We start from the raw sequence: 23,441 nt of genomic DNA, 5'->3' as shown, positions 1-23,441 counted from the left end.
GTACTTAATAATATTGGGAAATGTTCTTTCTGATTTGTGAAAAAAAACGAATATGTCTGATATGTCTGTTTATTATTATATTTTTGAGAGTTATAACGTACGAATTTAAAGCATTGTGATCAAATATGACACAAATCAAAAGTCAAATATGGAAGTTACCCCCAATTATTTATTTATTTTTGTTCAAAAGGACCAATAAATATTCTTGCTTACAAAGAATCTGAATTTTCTCGCATATATTTCATGGATCCGGCTTTATAGAGTCAAGCGCTAAAATCCAACCATAAAAATGACATCACAGCTGCTCAGATTTCAGGTAACAACCAATCACGGTTCAGCTTTAGAAAGCAGGTGAGCCGTGATTGGTCGTTGCCCGAGTCCTGAGCAACTGTGATGTCATCTTCAGTCGACAGCAAATGGCAAAATGGCCGCCCCCTTAGATGGATAAAAATGGCTGGATTTTGCCGCATAACTCATATTCCACAAATGTAAGATTCATCAGAATGTCATGTTTAGACTAAACCTTTAAGGTTGACTTCCTCTGTATTTTCTTTCTTTCTTTTCTTACTTTCTCTGAAAAGAAAAGAAAAGATCCTTTTGAGCAAATCAATTAACAACTGAAAAAGGAATAGATTGAAATCTCCATGTGAACGCGGCCATAGTTAGAAATGCGAGCCACAATAAAAAGGAGGTCCTAAAAGTGTCTGCGTCCTCGTAAAAAGGGACGTTTGGTCAGCCTCCTTTCGCCCTCGTTCACCCTTTCAGCGTTTGGCAGCAGTCGCGCTCGTAAACGTCCCGTTTACGCAACATCAGCGACAGAAACGGCGACGATGCATGTGAAACGTTCACAAGATCGGAATGTCCATTTGTCTTCATCCCTCCAACCACATGCTCCTTTCTTTTTGTCTTTTTTGTTTTTGGCCACCCCCAACTGCGCCGACAAGACGGAGGGCTGCGACGGCGTCCTGGGCTCCGGCTCGGTGTTGGACAAGTGCGGCGTCTGCGGGGGGCGGGACTCGGCCTGTCACAAGGTGACGGGCAGCTTCCAAAATGTCAGCGTTCCCCTCGGCTACCACAAGATTTTGGACATCCCGGCGGGGGCCACCTTCATTAACATCACCGAGCGACGGGCCAGTCCCAACTACCTGGGTGAGCGGCGCACAAAAACACGTCACAGGCAAGCCCCCTTCGTCGCAGCATTCAATTATAGAAAAGGACGAGTTCGATGTGAATCGATTGCTAACCTACAGCTGTTGCTTTGTGGAGACGTAAACCGCAGAACGGCTGAGGATTAATCCGGACAATAATCACTTTCTCATCTGTTCAGCAAAAATGAGGCTGAGCTTGAAATACTTCCTGTTTTCTCGTCACAGAGTAAAATACATTAGTGTGCTGCCACCTGGGGGCTGAAAGTGGAAGTAGATCTGGAAATAACGGCCGAAAATGGAGATATATCTGTGACCGTGAACACACAACGTGTGGTGGGACTATGGGGTGCGTTTGGGCTTGGGGTGGGGGGCTTTTACAAAGAAGAATTAGTAGTAATAGCAGAAGTAGCGGCAGTAGTACTAATCTTCTTGGTTTGTGTCTGCTGCACGAGTGTAGTTTTATACTGCCTCCTGGTGGCCAAGACGGGCACACTAGAAGATGCAGTGTTCAAACTGTTTAATGATGTTCTTTCTCGATGCTTTTGTTAAGTGCAACATTACAGAGTGCTGTTTTTTCTTATTATGTTTTGGGTGGAACAAATTAATATCATTTTCATTCATTTTGTTGGAGGAAGATGATTTGATAGTCAAGTGATTTGAGTGGAGGTTGTTGGTGGTGGAATGCAATCAACTCGTAGCTGGAGGCAGCGCTGCATCTGTTGAAAGTGTGAATTTAGCCCCGGAGGGGGTGTTTGCTGGCTTTAGCGGGAGATTGTAAATGTTGTGGCTGGGCAGCGTCGGAGAAGATAAAGCTCACGTCGCTTGAGGGCCGAGGCAAGCGAGCGTGTCCATTTGTCTTGACAGCTCGCGTTTGCTAATGAGCGCTCTCCGCTGCGTTTGGCCCAAGCGGCGTTCGTGGCTCTGACACACCTTCTTCACCCCGCAGCCATGAGGAGCGGAACGGGGGCTTCCGTGGTGAACGGCCGCTGGGCCGTGGACCCCCCGGGGGAATACCGGGCGGGCGGGACTACCTTCACGTACGCCCGACCTCGAGCGCAGGCGGAGGGCGAAGACGAGCCGGGGGAGTCCCTCAGGGCCCCCGGACCCACCAGCACACAGCTGCAACTCTTTGTGAGTACGCGTCTTCCACTAGCGCCGGGTGCATCCATCCAAACGGAGGTGGCAAATCCAGGTCCAGAAAGTAAAAACACTGCCACAGTTTGGTTTTAGCCCCTGATGCTAGCTCCCTAGCAGGTAAACGAGCACCATAGGAGCTAGCCAGAAAGGAGCTAGCCAGAAAGGAGCTAGCTAGCGAGCGAGCACCTGAATGTAAAAACCCTGCCTCAGTTTGGCTTTAAGTTGAACCCCTGATGCTACCTAGCTAGCTGGCTCCCTAGCAGGTAAACGAGCATCATGGGAGCTAGCTAGCTAGCACTTGGGGCGAAAGCCAAACTGTGGCAGATGCTAGCTCCCTAGCAGGTAAACGAGCACCATAGGAGCTAGCCAGAAAGGAGCTAGCCAGAAAGGAGCTAGCTAGCGAGCGAGCACCTGAATGTAAAAACCCTGCCTCAGTTTGGCTTTAAGTTGAACCCCTGATGCTACCTAGCTAGCTGGCTCCCTAGCAGGTAAACGAGCATCATGGGAGCTAGCTAGCTAGCACTTGGGGCGAAAGCCAAACTGTGGCAGGGTTTTTACTTTCTGGACTTGGATTTGCCACCTCTGGATCCAAATATCGATATTATCGGTACCAAGTCATTACGGATATCGGATCGATACTGGCACTATAATATCGATCTAGTAGTTTAGTTTCAGTTTGGCTCTTTTATGCACTGCAGCGGTTTGGTAGGTTGAAAAAAAGAAGTGAAAGGGAGGCAGAATTTTTTCATTTTTTTTTTCAATTTGTAGTTTCTGAACAGTATATGAAAAAGATTTTGTTTATGATCACTTTCTGCACTTGATTGACAACAAAAAATGTTGGTTGTCAATGTCTCTGGGAAAAAAAAATATACATTAAGTATTTATATTTTCTTTATATTTTTCATTTATCAATGAAACTTTGTCCTAATTTTGTCCTTTGTTTAAAAAGGAAACAACAAAAACACTTAAATGGATTGTGATTAAGCAATTTGATGATACGGCTACCTTAATTTAAAAAAATACATTTAAAACATATACCACCATTTTTAAAAAGTATTGACTTGTCATCGGATCAATACCAAAATTTGTAGTATCTTCCACAGCAATAAGGCGCAAAAAGCACAAAGTATTTGACATCCATGCATTATCTGAAGCGCTTATCCTCAGCGTGGCCGCGGGCTATTTGACATCATAACAAAATACAAAGAGAAAACAAAACATGCGTGGCCACAGGCTGAAATTCCCCTCATGTGTGTCAAGATCTCGGCGCGAGACAACATTGTGTCGGGATTACAGCAGAGAACTCCAAACTGGCTAATGCGCACGGCGGGCTAATAACGACGCTAACCTCAGGCTATGATTTTATTAAAGAAAGGGGACTCATCAGCAGATTTGCTTGCAGTCACTTCAGGGCGGCAGGCGGTAAAAATAGCAATCGCTCGCACACGCCTGGAGGACGCACACGCACATCCGCTTCAGCGGCCTTGTTTCTTCATATTATCGCTGAACTCATTTGAAGTGTTAGCGCTGCACTGCAAAGAAAACAAAAATCAACATATTGCTACTATGAGAGCAAAGTGGTCCATTTGGAATGGAGAGGATATCGGTGTGCAAAACAACATTTGCTTGCTTGTGAAAACATTTCCAGATGGATGAAAATTCGACATCTCTGTGTGGGCGTCGCCACTTGGAAAGTACACAAAAAACACACAAAGTCTCCACACTCCAAATGGAAATCAGAGCCTACTTATTGAGATTCTTCATGAGGGGAGCAAAACTTGCTGCACGTACGCTCTTCAGCTCAACACTTCATGGACAGATGATTTTTTTTTTTTTCAAAGCAAAAACTAGCACATTCAAACGGCTGAGGATGTTTGGATGACCTTGTGTTGTTGGCCAGTCCGAGTGTGATCCACGTGAGGGCCTCGTGCTGCGTGCAGCGGATCCGCGGCACGTTCAGCGACTCCAGATGGACGGTAGCGTTTACAAGCCGTCATTTTGCAGCATGTTTATATTCAACTGACGAAAACGCAAGCCATCGCGTTTGGAAAATAAGTCCATTTGATGGGAATACTGATTTAAAAAAAAAAAAAATGAAACTATAATTTAATGCTACAATGCGTTTCATTGTGCTGCCCACCTTGGCCACCAGGAGGCAGTCATGTGCAATGCATTTATATAGAAGCCATTAAAGAAGAACAATACTTTTTTTTTTTTTTTTTTTACTACTATAAGTGAGCCAGTAGTTTTGGGCAGAGGATTAAGAATATATGCCTGTGAGTGTTTTTCTGTTGTCTGTCTACTTGTGCCAATTTTCTTGCACTTCCGGTGTTTGTGCAGATCATTTTCCACCAGCAGAACCCGGGCATCGACTACGAGTTCTACATCCCCGTGGAGAAGACGGAGGGCGAGACGTCCAGTGAGAAGCCGCCGCAGGGGAGGGCGCCACTTCGCACTCACTACGCGCGCACGGCCCACAACGGTAACTGCAGCATTGGAAAGTTACATTCAGTCAATCAAGTCTTCTTCTTTTTTTTTTAGTTCTTTAAGAAAATAAAAATCGAATAATACCAACAATAGTCAGTTATTTTTGTTATTTAGAAGAAAAGTCCGACTATTTTGTCAATTTTAGTGTACAGGAGGCTTGTAATGTTGTGTGATGAGAATGAAGTCATATTTTTTAAATGAGAAAAAAATGCCAAATGCAACAAAAAATCATCATCATCATAAAGTCGTCTTTTATTTTTTTACAACATGAAGCCAAACCAGAATTGCAAGTAAAAGTTACAAGAACCAAGTTTCATTATTCCCAAAACAAAATGAATTGAAATGACTCATCTTGGTAAAAATCATGTGGGAGTGGTTGATGTGTTTATGGGAGTGGCCAAATGTTGATGTTGTTGTGGTTAATTGTGCGTGCGCGACCTACATGGAAGGAGGCGTGATGACATCATGACGATGACATCATCACTATGTTTGCAGCCTTCGCGTCATCCTGTTTGTCGTCCTCGCCCGCAGGTCCCCTCACCGTGTCCGTCCACGAAGCCCCTCCTCCTCTTTCCATCCCTTCTTTCCCCTCCACCTCCTCCTCTCGATTCGCTCCCCCGGCGTCCGAGCGCTGGGCCGCCGAGAGGTCGCCGCCGCGGGCTTCGGCGCCCAATCGCAACGCTCGCATCCCGCCTCGCACCGACCTGCCGCTGGACACGCAGCCGCCGTTTGTGTGGAGGAGGGGCTCGCTCACGCCGTGTTCCGCTTCCTGTGGCAAAGGTCAGGCACACAAAAGTCACAACAGATGCGAGTGCAGTGCCGCTTTGAGATACAAATGACATTTCCATTGATATCAGTGTCACATGATGACTTGAGATAAGAGTGCTTTGAGCTAGGAGTGCAGTCACATGATGTGAGTTATTCGAACCTCCTATATGTCAAAGGCACCAAGAGAACATCAAGCTGGTCATTTGAGCGTCCAGCGACTGGTTTGAAAAGATGTGCTGCGTCTCCCTCGTGTGGCTGCCTTGTGTAACTACAAGTACGCATCTCACTCTCGGTTTCGCCTCACACCAGGTTATCAATATCGAGAGATCATCTGCATTGATCGCCACACAGATGAGGAAGTGGCCGACAGGAAATGCGACTCTGCCGCTAAACCGGCACCAGATGACGAGCCTTGCAATACGCACGCTTGTCCGCCATTGTGAGTAAAGACGTGCACGTAAAAAATACATGATTAAAAAAATATATATTTCATTAAAACAAAACAATAGATACAATTAAAATATGGTAAAATAAAACAATATTTTTTATTTTTTTAAATGTAGTAATCATAATTCTAAAATAAAAAAAACATCCATTGATCCATTTTTTTTAACCATTTATACAAATAATAAAAGAGATACAATTGTATAATAAAATATACAATTAGGTAATAATAATAACAATAATATGAGTTTTTAAAATAATCAAATAAAAATACAGGTACGACATACTAAATAAATTAGGAATAATAATGATGATAATAATAAATATTACTCAATAGTTAATAGTAGTTTATAGTAGTAATAATAGTTATTAATAATAATAATGAAATTATTATTATTAAATAGTTATTATTACACATGAATACTATTAATCTAAAATATTGAAATATATCAAATTGAAATATGTAAAATAAATAAAGGTAAAGGTAAATAAAGGTAATAATGACAAATTGATATAAAAACAAAACAGTAACTTTACAAAAAAAGCCAAACTAATAATAACAGATGAGTTCTATTTTTTTTAATCTATACAAATAAATCAAAATATAAAAAATAAATATAAAGCCATAATGATAATGTTAGCTAACAAATATAATAAATATATACCTTATATAAGTAAAACAAAAAAGAAAACTTGAAATCTACAAAATAAAAAATATTGAGCTTATTACATACAAAATGTATTCAGTATTTTCAAACAATATCATTCATTCATTTTCAATTCTTTATCAACAATAAATCAAATCTATAAATACTTACCGTACATAAATAACTACATAAATACATAGTGAACATATCGAAAGAATATAAACATACTTGACATTGTGGTGGTCAAAGAATGTTGAAACTTGGAAGTATTCAATCTTGCAAGATTTCGTGCCGGTACGTCGAACGGGAAATGTCGCTGCCTTCAAAGTGGTTTGTTGTGACGTGGCCGCGTCTCGTCTTTGTCTGCTCCGATCAGCTGGGAGGCGAGCGGCTGGTCGGAATGCAGCGTGTCGTGCGGGCTCGGCGCCCAGCAGCGGCAGCTCCAGTGCCGGCAGAGTTTCGGCAACCGTTCCACCATGGTCCACCCCCAGCGCTGCGCCGGACTGGTCCCGCCCGAGTCCACGCAGGCCTGCCAGCTGCAGCTCTGCTCGCACTGGGAGGTCGGCGCCGACTGGAGCACGGTAACGTCGCCCGCCTTCGCCCTTCACACTCAATTACTGCGGTACTTTATCGGACCAGTAAGCATTTTTGGGAACGATTGGGGGGGGGGGGGGGGGGGGGGGGGATAATATTGTAATGAGACCCTCGTGAAGAAAATAACTATTTTGATCCCACGTGGAGGAATGTACAAAAAAAGAAAGAAAATTAACGAGAGGAGTCAATAGATTAAAAAAATATATTTAAAAAAAATAGCTAGATAATAATTACAAATATTTTACAGGGTACACACTTTATTACACTATTTATTTATTTTATTTTATTCAATCACGTGTATAACTAATGATCAATTCTAATGACGTGTCACTAAATAGTAGTACAAGATAATGATGCAGGATTTATTTTAATCAAACATGATGCTGCAAGAATTTGGCAAAAGTTGCAAAAGTAAAATACAATTAATGTTGTGGAGTCAGGATTAAATACAATTCTAGTCTATTAAAAGTATGCATTATTTATTCTAAAAATCCGAATCTAATTATATTTTGAATTTTTTTTAAAGTACCCCTTTCCCCCCAAAATAGGTGAGTAATACATATCATGTAAATATTATTAGATACAGCAAGTAGGACAAATATTATTTTAAAAATATACATCATTTTTTGCTTGTAGATATATATTTTAGAAAATAAATAAAAGAGTATTTATTGTAGTGTACTGTAATTACAAGATATTTTCACTTTCTGTGTATGATATTTGTTTAGATATACAATATTTCATTGTGAATGATTGTTTGATTGCTGATTGGCTGCTATAAATCAGATGGTTCCTTGCATGACGGATATTGTGTCAAAAGTGACCCCCCCAAAAATCTATTGTGTATGTTTCATGTATCCAATGATCCATCTACAGTTGAAATGTTTTTTTTGTCTCATTGTATGAATTAAATGCTGCAACTTCACATGTACTACCCTTGCCTGGCCACATGGGGTCAGTATAAGACAGACAGACAGAATCCCACTGGTGTTCTAGGTAGTCCTGCCTGAATGCAGCAACCAATCATGTCGCAGTGCCTAGAACTCTCGTGGGATTCGTAACGCTTCTCTGAGACGTCGTTACTACAACACTAATATTAGTCGTTCTACGCAGATGATAAAGAAACAGCTTGAAGCCTTGTTTGTGATGACAATTTCTTTAAGAGTTAATTCATTGTGTGTGTGTGCGTGCGTGCGTGCAGTGCTCGGTTGATTGCGGCGTGGGCAAGAGGATGAGGAGCGTGCGCTGCGTGAGCGACCAAGGCAGCGTGGTGAACGACAAGGAGTGCAGCTCCCGCGTTCGTCCGCTGGGCAGCGAGGAGTGCAACATGGGCCCGTGCGTCACCAACTGGTACTCGTCCGCATGGTCCGCCGACGTGAGTGTGCCGCCCGCCCTGCCCGCACGCCACGCCCACAAATGCTGGTCCTAAACGCGCCGTCCGCTCCGCTCGCTCAAGTGCTCGGCGCGCTGCGGCCCCGGCGTGCAGAAGAGGGAGGTGGTGTGCCTGACGCGCGGAGGGGTCCGAGAGGGCGAGGGAGCCGGGGCCTGCGTGGGCGAGAAACCGGCCGAGCTGAAAGCTTGCAACGGGGGCCCCTGCGTGCCCGTGGCCAGTTGGTTCAGCAGCCCGTGGACGCAGGTAAGAATACTGAAGCGGCGCCTCCGGATGACCACTTGACTTGAATTCATCAAGCGTATTTCAAGGAAACATTTTACACTCTAAAAACAGTCTGTTTGGTCCCACTCTGATCACAGTCAAATATTCAATAGTAAATTTTACACAAATAATTCACAGACAGATTATTTACTTTAATGAAACATAGGGAGAAAGGTGAGTGGACTGGTCGCCATGACTGGAACGAGCGTGACGTGATGGGACCTGATTTGCTTGACTTGACTTGACTTGCCGTGAAGTGACTTGACTTGCCGTGAAGTGACTTGACTTGGCCGAGGCGATGACTTCTTAGCGGCGATGAAGACGACTTGACTGCGACGAAGACTTGACGCGCATTTCGCTTGTGTCAGCTGGAATCTTCGTACCTCATCCTTTTTTGACTCCTTTTGGATATTAGCAAACAGTTGGCAGTAAGAGTGGCATAGCTCAAGTGGTAGAGTGACCGTCTCACAAGCTGAAGGTCGTGAGTTAGTTCCGCAAACCTTGTGGAGCTTTTTTGCTTAAATTCTTTTTTTAACTAGTCAAATGTACTAAAAAATGTACTTAGAATTTCTGAGTGAAAAAAACTTGACTAGGTTTTTGTCATGGGACAGGCCAATTGTCTCATTTACACTGTAAAAATACTTTGGGTAAAATTGACTCTCCTCAAAGTGTAAATTTAACTTGAACCAAATTGACTCTTTTTAGAGTAAAATGAAGTCTTCAAAATTGACTGTGAATTTTTATGAGGAATTTTTCAATTGTGAAAAGAGAATTCGCCGTAGGATGGCGTCATTGGAATTTTCTCTCAACTCGCTGTGCAAAAAATACAATAAAATAATCATTCTTTCATTGTAAAGTCAAGACTTTCTGCACTGATTTTGTGTTGATGTTGGCGTTTCAGTGCAACGTTCGCTGCGGGAACGGAACCCAGCGTCGGGACGTCATTTGCGTCCAGAAGACGGGCAACGATTTCACAGCGGCGCCCTCGTCCGAATGCGCTCACCTGGACAAGCCCGCCGCCGTGCAGGAGTGCGAGACGGCAGATTGTCATCCGCGGTGGTTCGCGACCGAGTGGAGCGCGGTGAGATGCGAACGCGCTCGCCATACGGAACCAAAGCCAAGCGCATCATCATCATCATCATCATCAATGTGCTTCTTCTTTGCTTGTTTTTTTTGTCAGTGCTCTCGCTCTTGCGGGAGAGGCCTGCAGATGAGGGAGGTACGGTGCCTGACAGCGGACAAAAAGCACGGCCAAAACTGTGACGTCAACATCAAGCCCGAACAGGAAGAAGCGTGCAACGTCATACCCTGCAGTCCGCAAGTCACAGGTTGGCCGCCGCTCGCCGCGCGCGCGTTCACAGCTCTCACTTCACTCATTCACGTTCAACGATGTGCAAATAGAAGAGGATTTTGTTCAAAGCAAATCCTCTGCACGCTTGCTTTTCACCTGGAGAGGTCACTCTAAGTGATGCATACATTTGCCCCCCCCCAAAAAAAATATAATTTTATCAGTATTGTTTATTTCTTTTTCATATCGCACCAAAAACTTTTACCTCCAAAATTGTCACTTTTCAGAGACCCCAAAAATGTCATACTTGTTCAACCATTGCTTCCTTAAAGTAGGCAAATCTATTTTAGATTGGTCAGTAATTTGTATAAATAAATAAATAACATCCACACGTGGACTGACCAAAAGTATAGTTTTTTGAAAACAATATTTAAATTGACCATATTGTAATTTATGAGGTTATGTTGGATTTTCCCCGTTTTTTTTTTTCTTAGAAAACGTACAGTGAATGTTTCTCAGCATTTTTTTTTTTTTAAGAATTGTTTGACTTTTCAGTCTACACTGTTTTTTTTTTAGTTTATTAAAAGGAGTTAAAGTTACGTGCAAACAACATACAAAGTGCAAAATACATAGTGCTGTATCATCAAATTACATGTCTTATAAAAGTGCAGAATTATAAAATACAACAATTTTGAAAATGTATAACAAGCCTAAAATATAGTGATGATAAAGAGATTGCCACATACTGCCACATACTGTAGTGGATGTGCAATTACACTTCATTCTAATATGTCCACACACAAAAAAACAAACATGTTCCCTGAGGTCTCAAGCCACCCCGGAATCGCACTGCAACCCCTATTTGGGGAAAAAACTGCTGTATGGAGTATTGCACCAACCGGTACCCCCTCTGTCTTTGTTTTGGAACCACAGACGAGAACTGCAGGGACCGACGGCACAACTGTGTGATGGTGGTGCAGGCCAGGCTGTGCGTCTACTCGTACTACAAAACGGCGTGCTGTGCCTCGTGCACGCACAGCGCGGCGCTGCGTGCCAAGAGACATTGACAGGCCCGTTGCAGGCAGGCCGGCAGGCAGGCAGGCCCGGTCGGTGGGCAAGAAGTTCAGGATTGGGCTCCAGTTGCCTGATCGCCCCCTTTCCCACACACACACACACACACACACACACACACACACACACACACACACACACACACACACACACACACACACACCGAGATGGACATGGACAGCCCAGAGTAGATCTTTCGCCTGCGGAGGCAGGTTGTCGATAACATTTAGTGCCTTCAGTTCAGGTAGAAACACTGTGAAAGCGGCCGCTTCTCTCTGCTGTCACTTTTTAGGTGGCCACATCTTCACTCCCTGCGTTTGCTCAAGCAGACTGGCCACATAGAGACAAGAATTTTTTATTTTATTTTTATTTTGCAAAGGATGGTGCTCACAGAGTAGGACATTGTTTTCAAGCGATTTAAAAAAAAAACACTCCTTATCTTAATTCATTTGCTCCCAAAAACGTATAAATACGTTTTATTTTTAAATATTACAATGCTCCCAAAGACATATTTATATGTTGTTGTTTTTTAATGCTAGAGCATACAGAAAGGCTTTTGATGCAGCCTCTGAACTGAAGAGGTGGCTTAAAGCAATGGTAGTTATTACAAAAATGGCCAGCAGGTGGCAGCCGAGTATAAGAGATCAACCAGGGCCATGTTGCAAAAAGCCCCCCCCCCCCCCAGTTTTAAACAGATTTGTGAATAATGATGTCAATTAGCTATATTCTAATGCTAATTGCTGCAAAGCGTAAACAGATAGAAATATACTTTTTTTCTGATGAAGGAAGAGACTCCAATCTTTCTTTTGGTAGCTTCCCTGTTTTTATAGCAATCAAACAATATTTTGTGGGCCTTACAAAATCAGTGAAAATGGCTGCCAGGGAATGAGTTACACAGACAGCAAATCATTACCACCTCCAACTCTAAGGGCTCTGCTTTTGTAGACGGCAGATCCTTATTTTCGTATCGGCACAAGGCTCGCTGCGCCTTTTTGCCAATTTGGCTGACCCGTCCGTCTCCATCAAGCTGGGCGATGCACCGGGTGGGAGTGACAATTTGGTGGCAGGAAATTGGTACAAATTTACCACAACTAAATACCGGCGGTGAATTTGATCAGCGCACAAGCAGGCTGATTCTGAGCTCCGCAAATGTTTGTGGTGGATGCCAAACATTTCATTGATAAATATGTGAGCAGTGGGTGTCAAACCCTCTGAATCGTCGGATTTTTACAATGCAATGGGCTCGGGGGGTCGGATGTGCTTCTGCCACTTTGACTGGCCATGATTGAAGTCACTTGCAGATCCGCCTTCCTGCGCTCGTCTGCAAAATGACCAACGCTGGGTCGAACCGGCACGCCGTAAGGAAAACTCCAAAATGTGCTTCATGCGGGGGGGGCGGGGGTTACATAGTGGACTGGTTCTACTTATTTTTATTTGTGTACAATGCAGCCCGAAGGATTTCTGTTGTATTTCTTTGCCAAAAATATTCCCTTTAAGTGGCCTTTTAGCGTTCATTGCAGCTTAAAAAAAAAAAAAAGAACGAAAGAGAAAAGACAAACCAAAGGAGGCCGTGAATGACCAAATATGGTGGAGGATCAACAAGCAAGTCAGCCATGCGGTACGTACCACAGCAAAGATGATTTCACAGACTCAATCTGACTCAAGCCATTTATTGTTGTCATTAAATCACACCAGCAAGTCGAGGTGATTTTCACAATGTCGAATTCCAACAGTTATCGCAAGTCGGATGATGCAATTGATAAAAACATCCTAGTTCTGTCTTGCCCTGACAGTAAATATTTTTTGTGATGATCAAATGTATATAATGTACGTGTGCGAGTACCCGCATGGGTTTAAGCTCCTTTTTATTTTATTTTTGTACCTTTCACACAGCACAAAATCAGCACACGCGCTCCCACTGGTAAGCTGAGGGAGGGATCTGTATATTGTGTATGTTTTTCATGTGTATAAGATGTTTTCACCAGAGTAGGCGCTTATATTTTTTAACTGACTATCGCGGTCGGTGTTGTAGACGGAATGTATTCACATCTAACTGGCTTATACTGTACCTGAGAATCCCCGTCTGTTTTTTTGTTTTGTTTTGATTCTTGAAATGCTTCCAAGTCTTCCAAATCTTGTCTTCCTTGTAGTGACATATGAGATACTGTATATGAAAAAGAAATGATAGTAATTTATCTGTATCAAAGAACATGTAATTTATTTTTGGGCTGTTTTTCTCCCTGTAGCAACCACCGGATTTGATTCCAAACACACTTGTTTCTGTTCACGCACACGCATCTCATAGTACACAAAAATAGTGTGACAAACTTACTATCCCAACGCTTACGTGAACAAAATAAAACCGAAACAAAGGATGAAGACTTGTGTTCATTGTCAAAGAAAAAAAAGGAGGAGTTACCGTTACTGTCAATGGGTGGCGCCATTGAGTCATCTTTATTCTTTCTCAAGCTTATTTAGGTAAATAAAACTGGAGTTAAAACGAGTTGTTGTTTTTTTTGGTCCCCACCAAAATCCAATTTTGACCATAAAGACCAAAAAAAAGGGAACAACTTTTAGCCATGTGAGGTTTCTGCACATTTGCATTTGGGAACCATCAGGGCCACTTTGACAAACGTTCACTTTGGGGGGGCCAAGCGCCTTTGCTTGTTCATCTACGGGACCGGAGTCCTGCCTGACTTTATCGTAAGGTTTCCCAAAGATGAGCTCAGGAGCTAAAATGGGTTGCGGGTCAATTTTTATTGGGTCGCTAATCGTCACAGTAAAATGATGATGGGAGCGACTTTATTGATCATCGAGCCGCTGACAACATTTCAGGTCAAAGGGCTTATTTGTGCGCGTAAATTCATGTCTGCTGTGTACGGGGGGGGGGGGGGGGGGGCGAAAGAAACATAAATCTTTTTGGAATTAATTGAAGAAGCAAATATTAATGTAATGCAAAAAGAAACGCTACATAAGACTCCAGCGCACAGCGCAGTCGCTTCCTGTTCTTCTTTTAAATGACTGGTGGATCACATCTCTATGGTGTGTAGCGCCACCTACAGCGGCGGAGTCCGCTGTCAATATTCGCAAAAGAGCAACAGATGGAAACGGGCAGAAGTCGCATGTCCGTTTTGCGCATTTTCAGTAAATTCCCTCAAAAACAATTGGATGGAAACCCGACTATTGATGACCGTGAAGGATTTCCAACCAACTATTCACGAGTTTGAGTGTTGATTTGTCCCATTACTTTTGTTTCCTTCAAAAGTGAGAGGTTTCCTGACCTTCAAGTTTTCACTCTTGGCCACGTGTGGAGATTCCACAGCTCCGGTGGCGTGCGGCCTTCCCCGCTTGCATGCGGTCCACCTCCTCCGAGCGTTGCGTGCGTGCGGGGCAGCGCGTGCCTCTGCCGGGTGCCGCCAGACGCCCCCAGTGTGGTGAAATACATGCGAGTGCGTGTTTGTACGTGACGGAGTTGCTCGCTTACAGAGAGCACAAGGCAGGCAGATGGTGACCTTTCGGTAGTAAATTACCCCGTGACTTGCTTTATTCTCGTTTCACACCAACACACGCGCGCATGCAGGCACACGTCAATTTGGCCTAACGTCGACTGGCTGCCTTTTTTCCCTGCTATTGAGTGAAACGGCACAATTGAGTGAAAAGTAGGCCAAGTCCTTCCACCTCCTCCCCTGTCGTCATTACTCGGAGTGGGCGTGAGTGTGATTTTGCTCTCCGGCGTGAACGGCAGCTGTAGTCGGTCGTGAGCGCGTGCACGCGTGGCGTCGGAGGGGTGGGGGCATCGGAAGCAAACATATAGCCCCCCCACCCCCGTGCCCCCTCATTCTCATATTCCTTTATTCAGCTGAATGCATGAACAGGCTAAGCAAACAGGGAGTATAGAGTTCTGCGGATACAGTAACAACAATCTATGATATAGTACAGTAATATTTGTACTGTACAAGTTGACAGTGGTTTAAAATATTGATGATTATTATATATTTGCTGATACGCATAATATGTATGTAAAGACAAAGAAAACTGTAAGTGCATTAACGATGGTCACATTTCAACAAGTGCACATACTGATTGATAAAAATACGGATAATATTGTATAACTGTATGTATGGTGTGCATGATTTGGTGTTTTAGTAACTGGTTGTTGAAATGTAGTTTGTTGCTCCAAATTTAAATGATACAAGTCTATAGTGATTGTTGTGAAAATATCATTATAAAGATAAAGCTCCTGATGACTTTTGCACAGTACTGTAACTCAAACAATGTTGATGTTTAGAGCCAAAAAGATGAGGACTGTGCCCATGTCCCAATATTTATGGACCTGACTACATCTTTTGTGACACCAGTCCTGGAACCTCCTGTTTTTCATTCAAGCCTTATCTAAAAGGGGTTGCAACTTGGCCGTATTTGTGAGTCGTTGGTCTAAGCTTTCTAATCATGACCAAGTATTTCGTCGTCGGTATTATTGTACTTTGTTTGTTTCCCACAGAGAGAGTAGGAATAAAGAGGAGCGTGTAGTTTCAGCACCAAGGCCAGGGCTCCAGGCAAGAACAATAGGAGTCGACACCAAGGCAACGTCGACAAATGGCACACGCAAACTGTTCTAAAACACGTTTGATAAATATTTAGCTGTTATTATTCAGCTGAAAATGTAATGGTGTTGAGTTTGACCGCATTTTCCGTTAGGAACCTAAGAGTTTAAATAGAGCGTGGTGCGTGTATTTTGTGTGAATTTACGTGCTATTTGTCGACGGTTTCCGGAGCTACGTCACAGGCAGTGGGAGGGGGGGGAGGGGGGGGAGGTGGGGGGGTTGGGGGGAGGGGCCGTCGGTGGGGAGCGAGGACACCGGCAGAGGATGTGAAAGGGAAGGCAGCCGTCGGACGGGTGAGACGCGACCAGACACACAAACGACACTTTTTCACCCTCCGAACACAGCAACAACAAACAAAACAAAGCCACAACAGTCACGACGAGCCTTCCAACGGTTGGGAAAGAAGGCGGGGAAAAAAATCCCGTTTTTCTTTTCTTTTCACGAGCGGCAATTAACCCTTTTCGCCCGCCATCTAGTTTGTCATCGTCACCACGTCGTGAAAGTGAAAACAAGCTAGCGCGAGGACCTCGGCGCTTTTATTTGAGCTTCTCGCGAGTTCCTGTCAAGTGTTTGCCACTTTAAGCCATTAGTTGGTTCCAATCGCGTCCCTCTTGGCTTATTTTTGTGGAAAGACACAACTTGTAGTATCGGAGGAGGAGGCACAAAGAAGAGAAGAGAGTCGAGTCGAGGAGGGGAGGGAGGGAGGGAGGGAGAGCATCCATCCACGCAAGAGGACGGGACACACGGAGAGAAAGACAACCACGCGAGCATCTCTCCTTTTTGTGTGTGTGACAATCATCACCTGCAAGAGGTAAGACTTTTGAACATGTCTTTTCACACTAGCGTGTGTGTATTTAGGGAGGGAGGGGAGGAAAAGGTGTGTGGGGGTCGGACAAAGAGCAAAAGGAGCCCCCCCATGACATCCGTGTTGTAACCTCCAGCTGCCTAAACAAAGAAGCCCGTCCGATGCAATCATGTTGTTCTCCCTTTCTGCACTTGTAGGCATCCCCACGGCTGCTTTCTCCACCGAAAAGGTAACACGCGCGCACACGCACACGCTTTCCACCTTGTCTCACCCCCCCCCCCCCACCACTCCAATTCATTCTTTTGATCGAAGGGAAACAGTGCCATTATTGTTTTTTGATTGGCTCATTAAAATTTGCATAATTGTTTCAGCAGAAGCTGTGCTCAGGCTCTTTGTCATCAGGCACACACACAATCGCTACGCAATTATGTGCATTTTCAAGCTCAAGCCAGAGATTTCAGGACTATTTTCAAATAATTTCACAACTAAAAACAAGCATCTAAAAACCAAATGTGTCAAATGATGAAACCTTGTGGCATGTTTTTACGCATCTTTGTACAAGCCAAAGCCCAACCTCAAAGAACAAAAATCCTCTTTTGAATATTCAACACACTAAAGCTAGTGGCAATGTCGGCAAGGAGTAAGAAAAAACTGTCTCCTCTTTGTAATAGATGACAGGCCGTACTGTACAGCAAGAGGCTCAACATACAGCCTTGCGGGTCTCCAGTGTCAAAATGTGGTCACTTTAACTCCACAAAGGAAGGGCCAAAAGTTGGAACTACTTGAATGCGAGGCAGATATGCGAGCCGCTTAACCACCGGGCAAACTCGGGGAGCTCATTTTGAGAAACAATTATCAAGTTTTGCGAGCTAAATTGCGTCTTGAGTCACATATGAAGTCAAGCAGTCGCTAAAAACAGCCTCTGCTTTCTTGGAGATGACAGTTGAAAAAAGTAGATGTGATAACTTGTATTTCAGTAGTCTCCTTTTTACTCAAGTACCTCCTTAAGAAATTCTTGACTCATCATGAGCAACATGCAAATGAAGCCTTAATGTTAATTAAAAAATGAGGCAGAGGTTTTAGTATATGTATTTTTCAATGTACTTTATTTGCTATTGTAAGGCACCGTAACAACATGCACAGTTTGAACATTAATACGGTTATGGGGGAAAGTTGACTTAAAGATTCCATTAAAATGTATTTTGAGCTAAGTTACTGAAGTCAATATTTAAAAACAAATCTGTTGTTGAAAAGTCACTTAGTTAAACACAAAGTTAAATACAACTGAACTGCACTTAAAAATGTACTGTATCTGATTTTTTTTTTTTTAAGTACTACATAGCTGTATGTTTGATTGTATTTCATGTTTTAAATTCTGTGACTTTTGTGTAAAACTACATCCAAAATAATGAGAATCAGTCTCATCTCTTTCAACATTTCATTTCATTTTTTTTCTTTTCAATGTAGCGCTAAAGCATCTTCATCGTGTTAAGTTTATTATTACAATGCACTGTGGGACAGTAAGAACGTTAGAAAAAAACAACTGTGGGCTGCAAACGGCCCCCAAGCTAGACTTCGGGCCCCCCCCCGAGCGTCATAACAATTTGTATTTTCCATCATTTAGATCCAGCAAACGGCAACCACTCCTCCACTTCGGGGATACCTGCCTCTGAATTGTTTGGTCCTCGGCCCCCTGTAACCCCCCCCACCCCACCCCTCCCACCCTGCTCCGTCCCAATGAAGGAGGCCGACGCCATCAAGCTGTTTGTGGGGCAGATTCCCCGGAATCTGGAGGAGAAGGACCTCAAGCCCATCTTTGAGCAGTTTGGCAAAATCTACGAACTCACCGTGATCAAAGACAAATACACCGGCATGCACAAAGGTGAGTCGCGCCATCGCAGCGCACGTGTCTTGTCCTGGCAGATGCAGCTAGACATCGCCATGGAAACGGTCACACCTCCTTTCCTCTCCTGCAGCGTGACATGGAGAAAACACTGAACACTCTGCAGACTATTATGTAAAGATGTCATGTCCAACTTTAACTTGAGATGAAGTGTGGAAAGTACACACTGTCGGAGGGGCTCTTTTGTGTGTGCGTGTGTGTGTTATGAAGCAGATTAGGCTGTATGCGCCAATCAGTGTAATGGGCCTGTAAGCCTGTGTGATACAAGAGGAAGAATCGGATGTTTTGAGAATCCTCTCGGCCACAGTAAGCTCCTCTTAAAAGCAATGAGATGGACCATAAGATGCTCGTGTGTGTGTGTGTGTGTGTGTTTCTTGTCCCTTGTTAACATACAGTGAAACCTCCCAACTGGAACACATTACGCTTCTTTTTATTTTTGGTATTAACGCGTCTAAAATGGAATCAGCCACTGACGTCAAACGTTTGTGTAAGTTAGCAAAAGTAGCATTCTGCATCTTCACTCAAAAGGACTTAAATGCACCGCAGCAGTCGTAGAAGATCCAAAGCAAAGACTTTTCTTCACAAAAAATCTGGTCAATACGGCTTGGGGCTGCTGAGAGTCCTCTCAAGTCGATGGGAATGCGGACAAAAAATAGCAAGTAGGTGCGGAAATAAAAGCTGTAGGTGACATTTCCTTAAAATGAAGTATTTTTCAAACGTGATCTAATTCCAAATAACTCCATCCATCCATTTTCTCAAGCGCTTCGTCCTCACAAGGGTCGCTGGGATGCTGGAGCCTATCCCAGCTGGCTTGGGACAGTAGGCGGGGCACACCCTCAACTGCTTGCCAGCCAATCGCAGGGCATACAGAGACAAATTCCAAATAACTCACAAAAGTAAATTACAAGTCTTCATTTTGACCAACTCGCTATAGAAGCCGCTAAGGGGCATTTAAAATAATAATAATAATAATAATAAAAATTGATGTGACTTTATGTGATGTCCAAATATAAGCCAAATGATTTTTTTCCAAGTGAAAGGCGATAGTGTTCCTGACTTTTTGGCTTGATAATTACATTCAAGTTTTAATCTTAAAATGGCTTACTTAAACCCGAAAGCAGGTTCTGAATGTCCAAAATGAAAATTTGCGATAGAGTGAATCCGCAATAGATTGAACCGCGAAGCAGCGAGCGTCATTTTGAAAAAAAACAATCAGTCTGCTTTCATGGAGGGCTGCCTGCAGAAATCGGACAACATTTACTGTGGAGAGGCTGAAATGGAGGTTTTAGACAATTAAGTTAACGATGAATCGATTATGAAAATATTTGTGATTAATTGCTTAAGTTTAGCTTTAAGTGAACCCAATAGGTTAATGTTAACTTCCACTGGATCTTATCATATTCAATCAAGTTATTTCCGAATGAAGTGTCGCAAAATGTCCGCTATAAGCCAAAACTTGCCGAATGAGTCGACTGATGCTGACTAAAATGAGCTCTGGTGACGTTTTCAGTGAGTCATCACGACAACGTGCTGGAAGGCGTTTGACTTTGTCGCTTCCGCTGTCATCTGTGACGTCCCCTCCACCCACCCGCAATCCTTGTGATGGTCCTAATCATGACGTCTACTCTTCCCTCTTGACGTACTTCACTTCATCAGCTTGTTACCGGGATGCTAACCTGCTGCTAATCTTGTTGTCTTAGTGCTGGTGACAGGTGTAGTAAACGGCTCCGGCCAGCCTCCCTCACACACACAGACGCAGGTACAGCCCATAGGCAAGCAGCGGGCGGGCGGGGGGCTCGGGTTTTGGGTGTATTTGGAGTGATCGTGAGGCATGCCTAGTGGTTTGGTATGCGGCCGGCGTAGACGTGAGTGAGTGCGCGGCGCCGGCCGGCGAGGCCTTGTTAGCCCCGCGCACACGTCTGTGGTGCTGTGGTGTGTGCTGACTCGTGCCGTGCCGTTCTGAACTGTGACGTGCCGTGGAGTGTCCTCTGCTCTCAAGTGCATCATCATGGTGTTGTTAGCTATCCTTGCAGTGCATGAATATTCATATCTGTAACCCCCCTCGCACAACAAGTCACGGCAGATGACGAGTCATCAGGGAGGGCAAATCCTGTCCGAGTCATTTAATGATTTCAAACGCTGTCTTCCTATACACAGTGCTGTATGTGTGTAGTAGGGCCCAACAGATATGCATTTTTTCAGGCTGATATTGATTTTTGGCAGAAAAAAATACCGGTTGCCGATGATCTAAAAATACATATAACGCATAAGACAAAAAAAAAAAAATTAAATCCTACGCACAAACTTTCGCTATTAAGATTCTTTGCTTTGATTGACGTGAAGTAGACCTTATCAAACATTTCATAAAGTATACAAGGCTATTGTGTAGATGTATGTGTCAATAGTAACATCATTTTTACTTGTTTAAGATTAGACTAAACTAAAATAATAGCAACTGAAAAAACAGTAAGAAGAATACTGACTGTTTTGACCTCTTGGGGGCAGTGTGGTGCCGTGCATCCATGGCGTACACACTTAAAGTGAGTACAGAAGAAAGTTGCGGTTGAATTCTATTAAAATAACTTGTTTTTCACATATTTGTGAATAATTTGTGCCATTGCGTTTATCTCACCTGTGGGTGTGTGTACCCACCCACAGCGTTTGTGAGTGGATATTAGTTATTGGAAGGAAAAACACTCCCGAAGTCGATGCTAACTTTCTGTTAGCATTTGAATGGGATCCTCCCTTTGCTTTTAGCATTAGTGCTAGGCTAGCAACATTTTAAAAACGAAGCATGTTTTGTTTTTAAATATATAGTGGGTGTAATTCTTAACGTCGTGTGTTTAGTTTTACAGTTAACTCTAACTGAGGTGTCATTAAACAGCTTAAAGGACGCTTGGGGACAACAGAATAACCAGAGTAACATACGCTACACGCTAGCTACTTGCTAATGCTACGCAGCAGGCAAAATGGTGCATTCAAGGTACTTTCACAGCGTCGGAAACTTCGATTTTCTTCGATAATGTTTTAAGGAGAAAATAATGGTCCATCGGGCCCAATTAGCTGATTGTTTTGGTCGATGTTTGAAGGCCAATAATGGGCCGATTAACCGATTAAGGCCCTAGTGTGCAGTGATAGAGGAGTGGGGGCGTGGGGCAAGGATGATACAGAGACTCCAAAAGAAAGTGATGAATTTTTGAGCCTCTCCCTGACCCACTATGCCTTTTTGCTCCTCACTGGTTGTCTTTGTGACAGGATGTGCGTTTCTGACGTACTGTGCGAGGGAGTCTGCACTCAAAGCCCAGAGCGCCCTTCACGAGCAGAAAACGCTACCGGGGGTAAGTGCGTATCACACACCAGCCACACAGTGCACACGACATGACAACTAGCGTGCACAAGATCTTAAACACCACCTCCCACTAGAGTTTATGTTTAAAGTCAATAATGATGTGCTCCCCGACTGTGTTCAGGGGCTCTTCTGACACAGTTGGACCTTCTGAACTGAGGGGAACGTCTACGTTCATGAAAGCAAAAAGCAGTCAAACCAGTTAACCTGTGGAACAATTCTTGTTGAGTTGAAACGAAACGGTGTAACGCACTAAAGAGTTTCCAAAAATATATCAATGCAAGTTTTGTGATTTATAAAACAATGGTATAGTGGCACACATAATTATTGCAAAATTGGATACAAATTTGTGTTTGTCGATGGATGTGTGCGTGCAGGTATACATACACTATATGCATCTATACAATATGTGTAAATGTGTATAACAATATGGGTGGACATATAAGTGGATGCGGACAATTTATGCTTGGTGTTTGTGTGGATGAATTTTGATGTTGCTAAGCAGTTTGAGGAATAATGAATCCTTATTTTTAAGTTTCTTTCGTTCTCTATTACTGTTTTTTGCACTCTAGTGGTTCCTTATGTTATAAGAGGAGACAATCGAACCCTGTATGTAAGACCTTGTACTGAAAAATTATTTCACCAGAAATATTAAGCCAAATTAAAACGATGCGTATAGGACTGGGTTTGTTCAAATGTCAAAATAAATTTCCCATGGGTGGATTCATTCGGGTTCCACGGTGACCCTTGGTCTTTTTCACACTTGTAAGAGTGGCTGTGTGTAGTTTGACTGATAGAAAACAACGCTCCAAGTAAAATGTACAAGCTGTTTCTTTGTCACTCACAGTCAAAGTTTACTGTAAAACTGACATATAAAACAACATTTTATTAGAAAATGAAACTGCGCTACTTTACAACTGCGGAACGCAGGAAATGGAATTTCGAATCGCTGCTGCCACATGTGGCCAAAAAATGAAACTGCACGTTCCCTTCTTCACAAACACAATGCACATGCACGTGACGTCACATCGGCTGACAGAGGGCGGGAAATTCGAATCCGAATCCAATCTGAGAACTGTTGGCCAGAGGCTCGCAGGAATACACATTGTGAACAGCTAAGGTGTTAATGCACTAATTAGAAGATGTTTCAGTCATAAATGATCAAATAAAAAGGCTAATGTAGAGATATTTTGGGGCAAATTGTTACAAAGAGCAGCTTTAATGGAAATTGTCAACAACGTTAAGTTCATTACAAATCTTTAAGCAACACAAAGAGAGCAGTCCTGAGTTATACGTATGCTTCTAGTATGATAACGACATTAATGAGGTCACAAGGAGGATGAAATCTGAAGATTTGGACATCATTTTACGTTCAACAACCGCTGTAAACAATTTATCGATTATCAAAAGAGTTGTCACTTAATTTGATAATCGATTAGTTGTCGACTGATCAATGAATTGTTGCACCGCTAACTGAATGTAGTGTGCCCTGTTTATCAACAAAGTCAAGCGCAGGTGCGCGCGCTCCTGGAAGTTGAGATGGCG

The 23,441-nt window shown here is 43.3% G+C and overlaps 2 protein-coding genes across 4 annotated transcripts in view; both read left to right on the top strand.

The window, feature by feature from the left end:
- The window catches only part of adamtsl4 (ADAMTS-like 4), a 38,460-nt gene extending 24,847 nt beyond the window's left edge, over positions 1-13,613 (top strand). For both annotated transcript variants that reach the window (XM_077575648.1, XM_077575647.1), the window contains 11 exons: positions 945-1,149; positions 2,095-2,279; positions 4,626-4,767; positions 5,304-5,552; positions 5,850-5,979; positions 7,008-7,212; positions 8,427-8,600; positions 8,682-8,861; positions 9,781-9,960; positions 10,060-10,207; positions 11,101-13,613. In XM_077575648.1, the coding sequence (XP_077431774.1) occupies positions 945-1,149; positions 2,095-2,279; positions 4,626-4,767; positions 5,304-5,552; positions 5,850-5,979; positions 7,008-7,212; positions 8,427-8,600; positions 8,682-8,861; positions 9,781-9,960; positions 10,060-10,207; positions 11,101-11,234 (1,932 nt within the window). In that variant the 3' untranslated portion in view covers positions 11,235-13,613. The remainder of the gene's footprint in view (positions 1-944; positions 1,150-2,094; positions 2,280-4,625; positions 4,768-5,303; positions 5,553-5,849; positions 5,980-7,007; positions 7,213-8,426; positions 8,601-8,681; positions 8,862-9,780; positions 9,961-10,059; positions 10,208-11,100) is intronic.
- Positions 13,614-16,458: 2,845 nt separating this feature from the next.
- The window catches only part of LOC144057462 (CUGBP Elav-like family member 3), a 37,039-nt gene continuing 30,056 nt past the window's right edge, over positions 16,459-23,441 (top strand). The window contains exons 1-4 of one of the 2 annotated variants that reach the window (XM_077575038.1): positions 16,459-16,653; positions 16,845-16,876; positions 18,272-18,529; positions 21,806-21,888. In XM_077575038.1, the coding sequence (XP_077431164.1) occupies positions 18,385-18,529; positions 21,806-21,888 (228 nt within the window). In that variant the 5' untranslated portion in view covers positions 16,459-16,653; positions 16,845-16,876; positions 18,272-18,384. Of the gene's footprint in view, positions 16,654-16,844; positions 16,877-18,271; positions 18,530-20,250; positions 20,310-21,805; positions 21,889-23,441 lie in introns of those variants that run through there. The other variant, XM_077575037.1, reaches the window with a different exon arrangement.

The sequence above is a fragment of the Vanacampus margaritifer genome, chromosome 9 (assembly GCF_051991255.1).
Source record: "Vanacampus margaritifer isolate UIUO_Vmar chromosome 9, RoL_Vmar_1.0, whole genome shotgun sequence".
In the NCBI taxonomy this organism is placed as follows: Eukaryota; Metazoa; Chordata; class Actinopteri; order Syngnathiformes; family Syngnathidae; genus Vanacampus; species Vanacampus margaritifer.
Note: the sequence above shows the minus strand (reverse complement) of the source record. Positions and strands in the feature narration are given on the sequence as shown.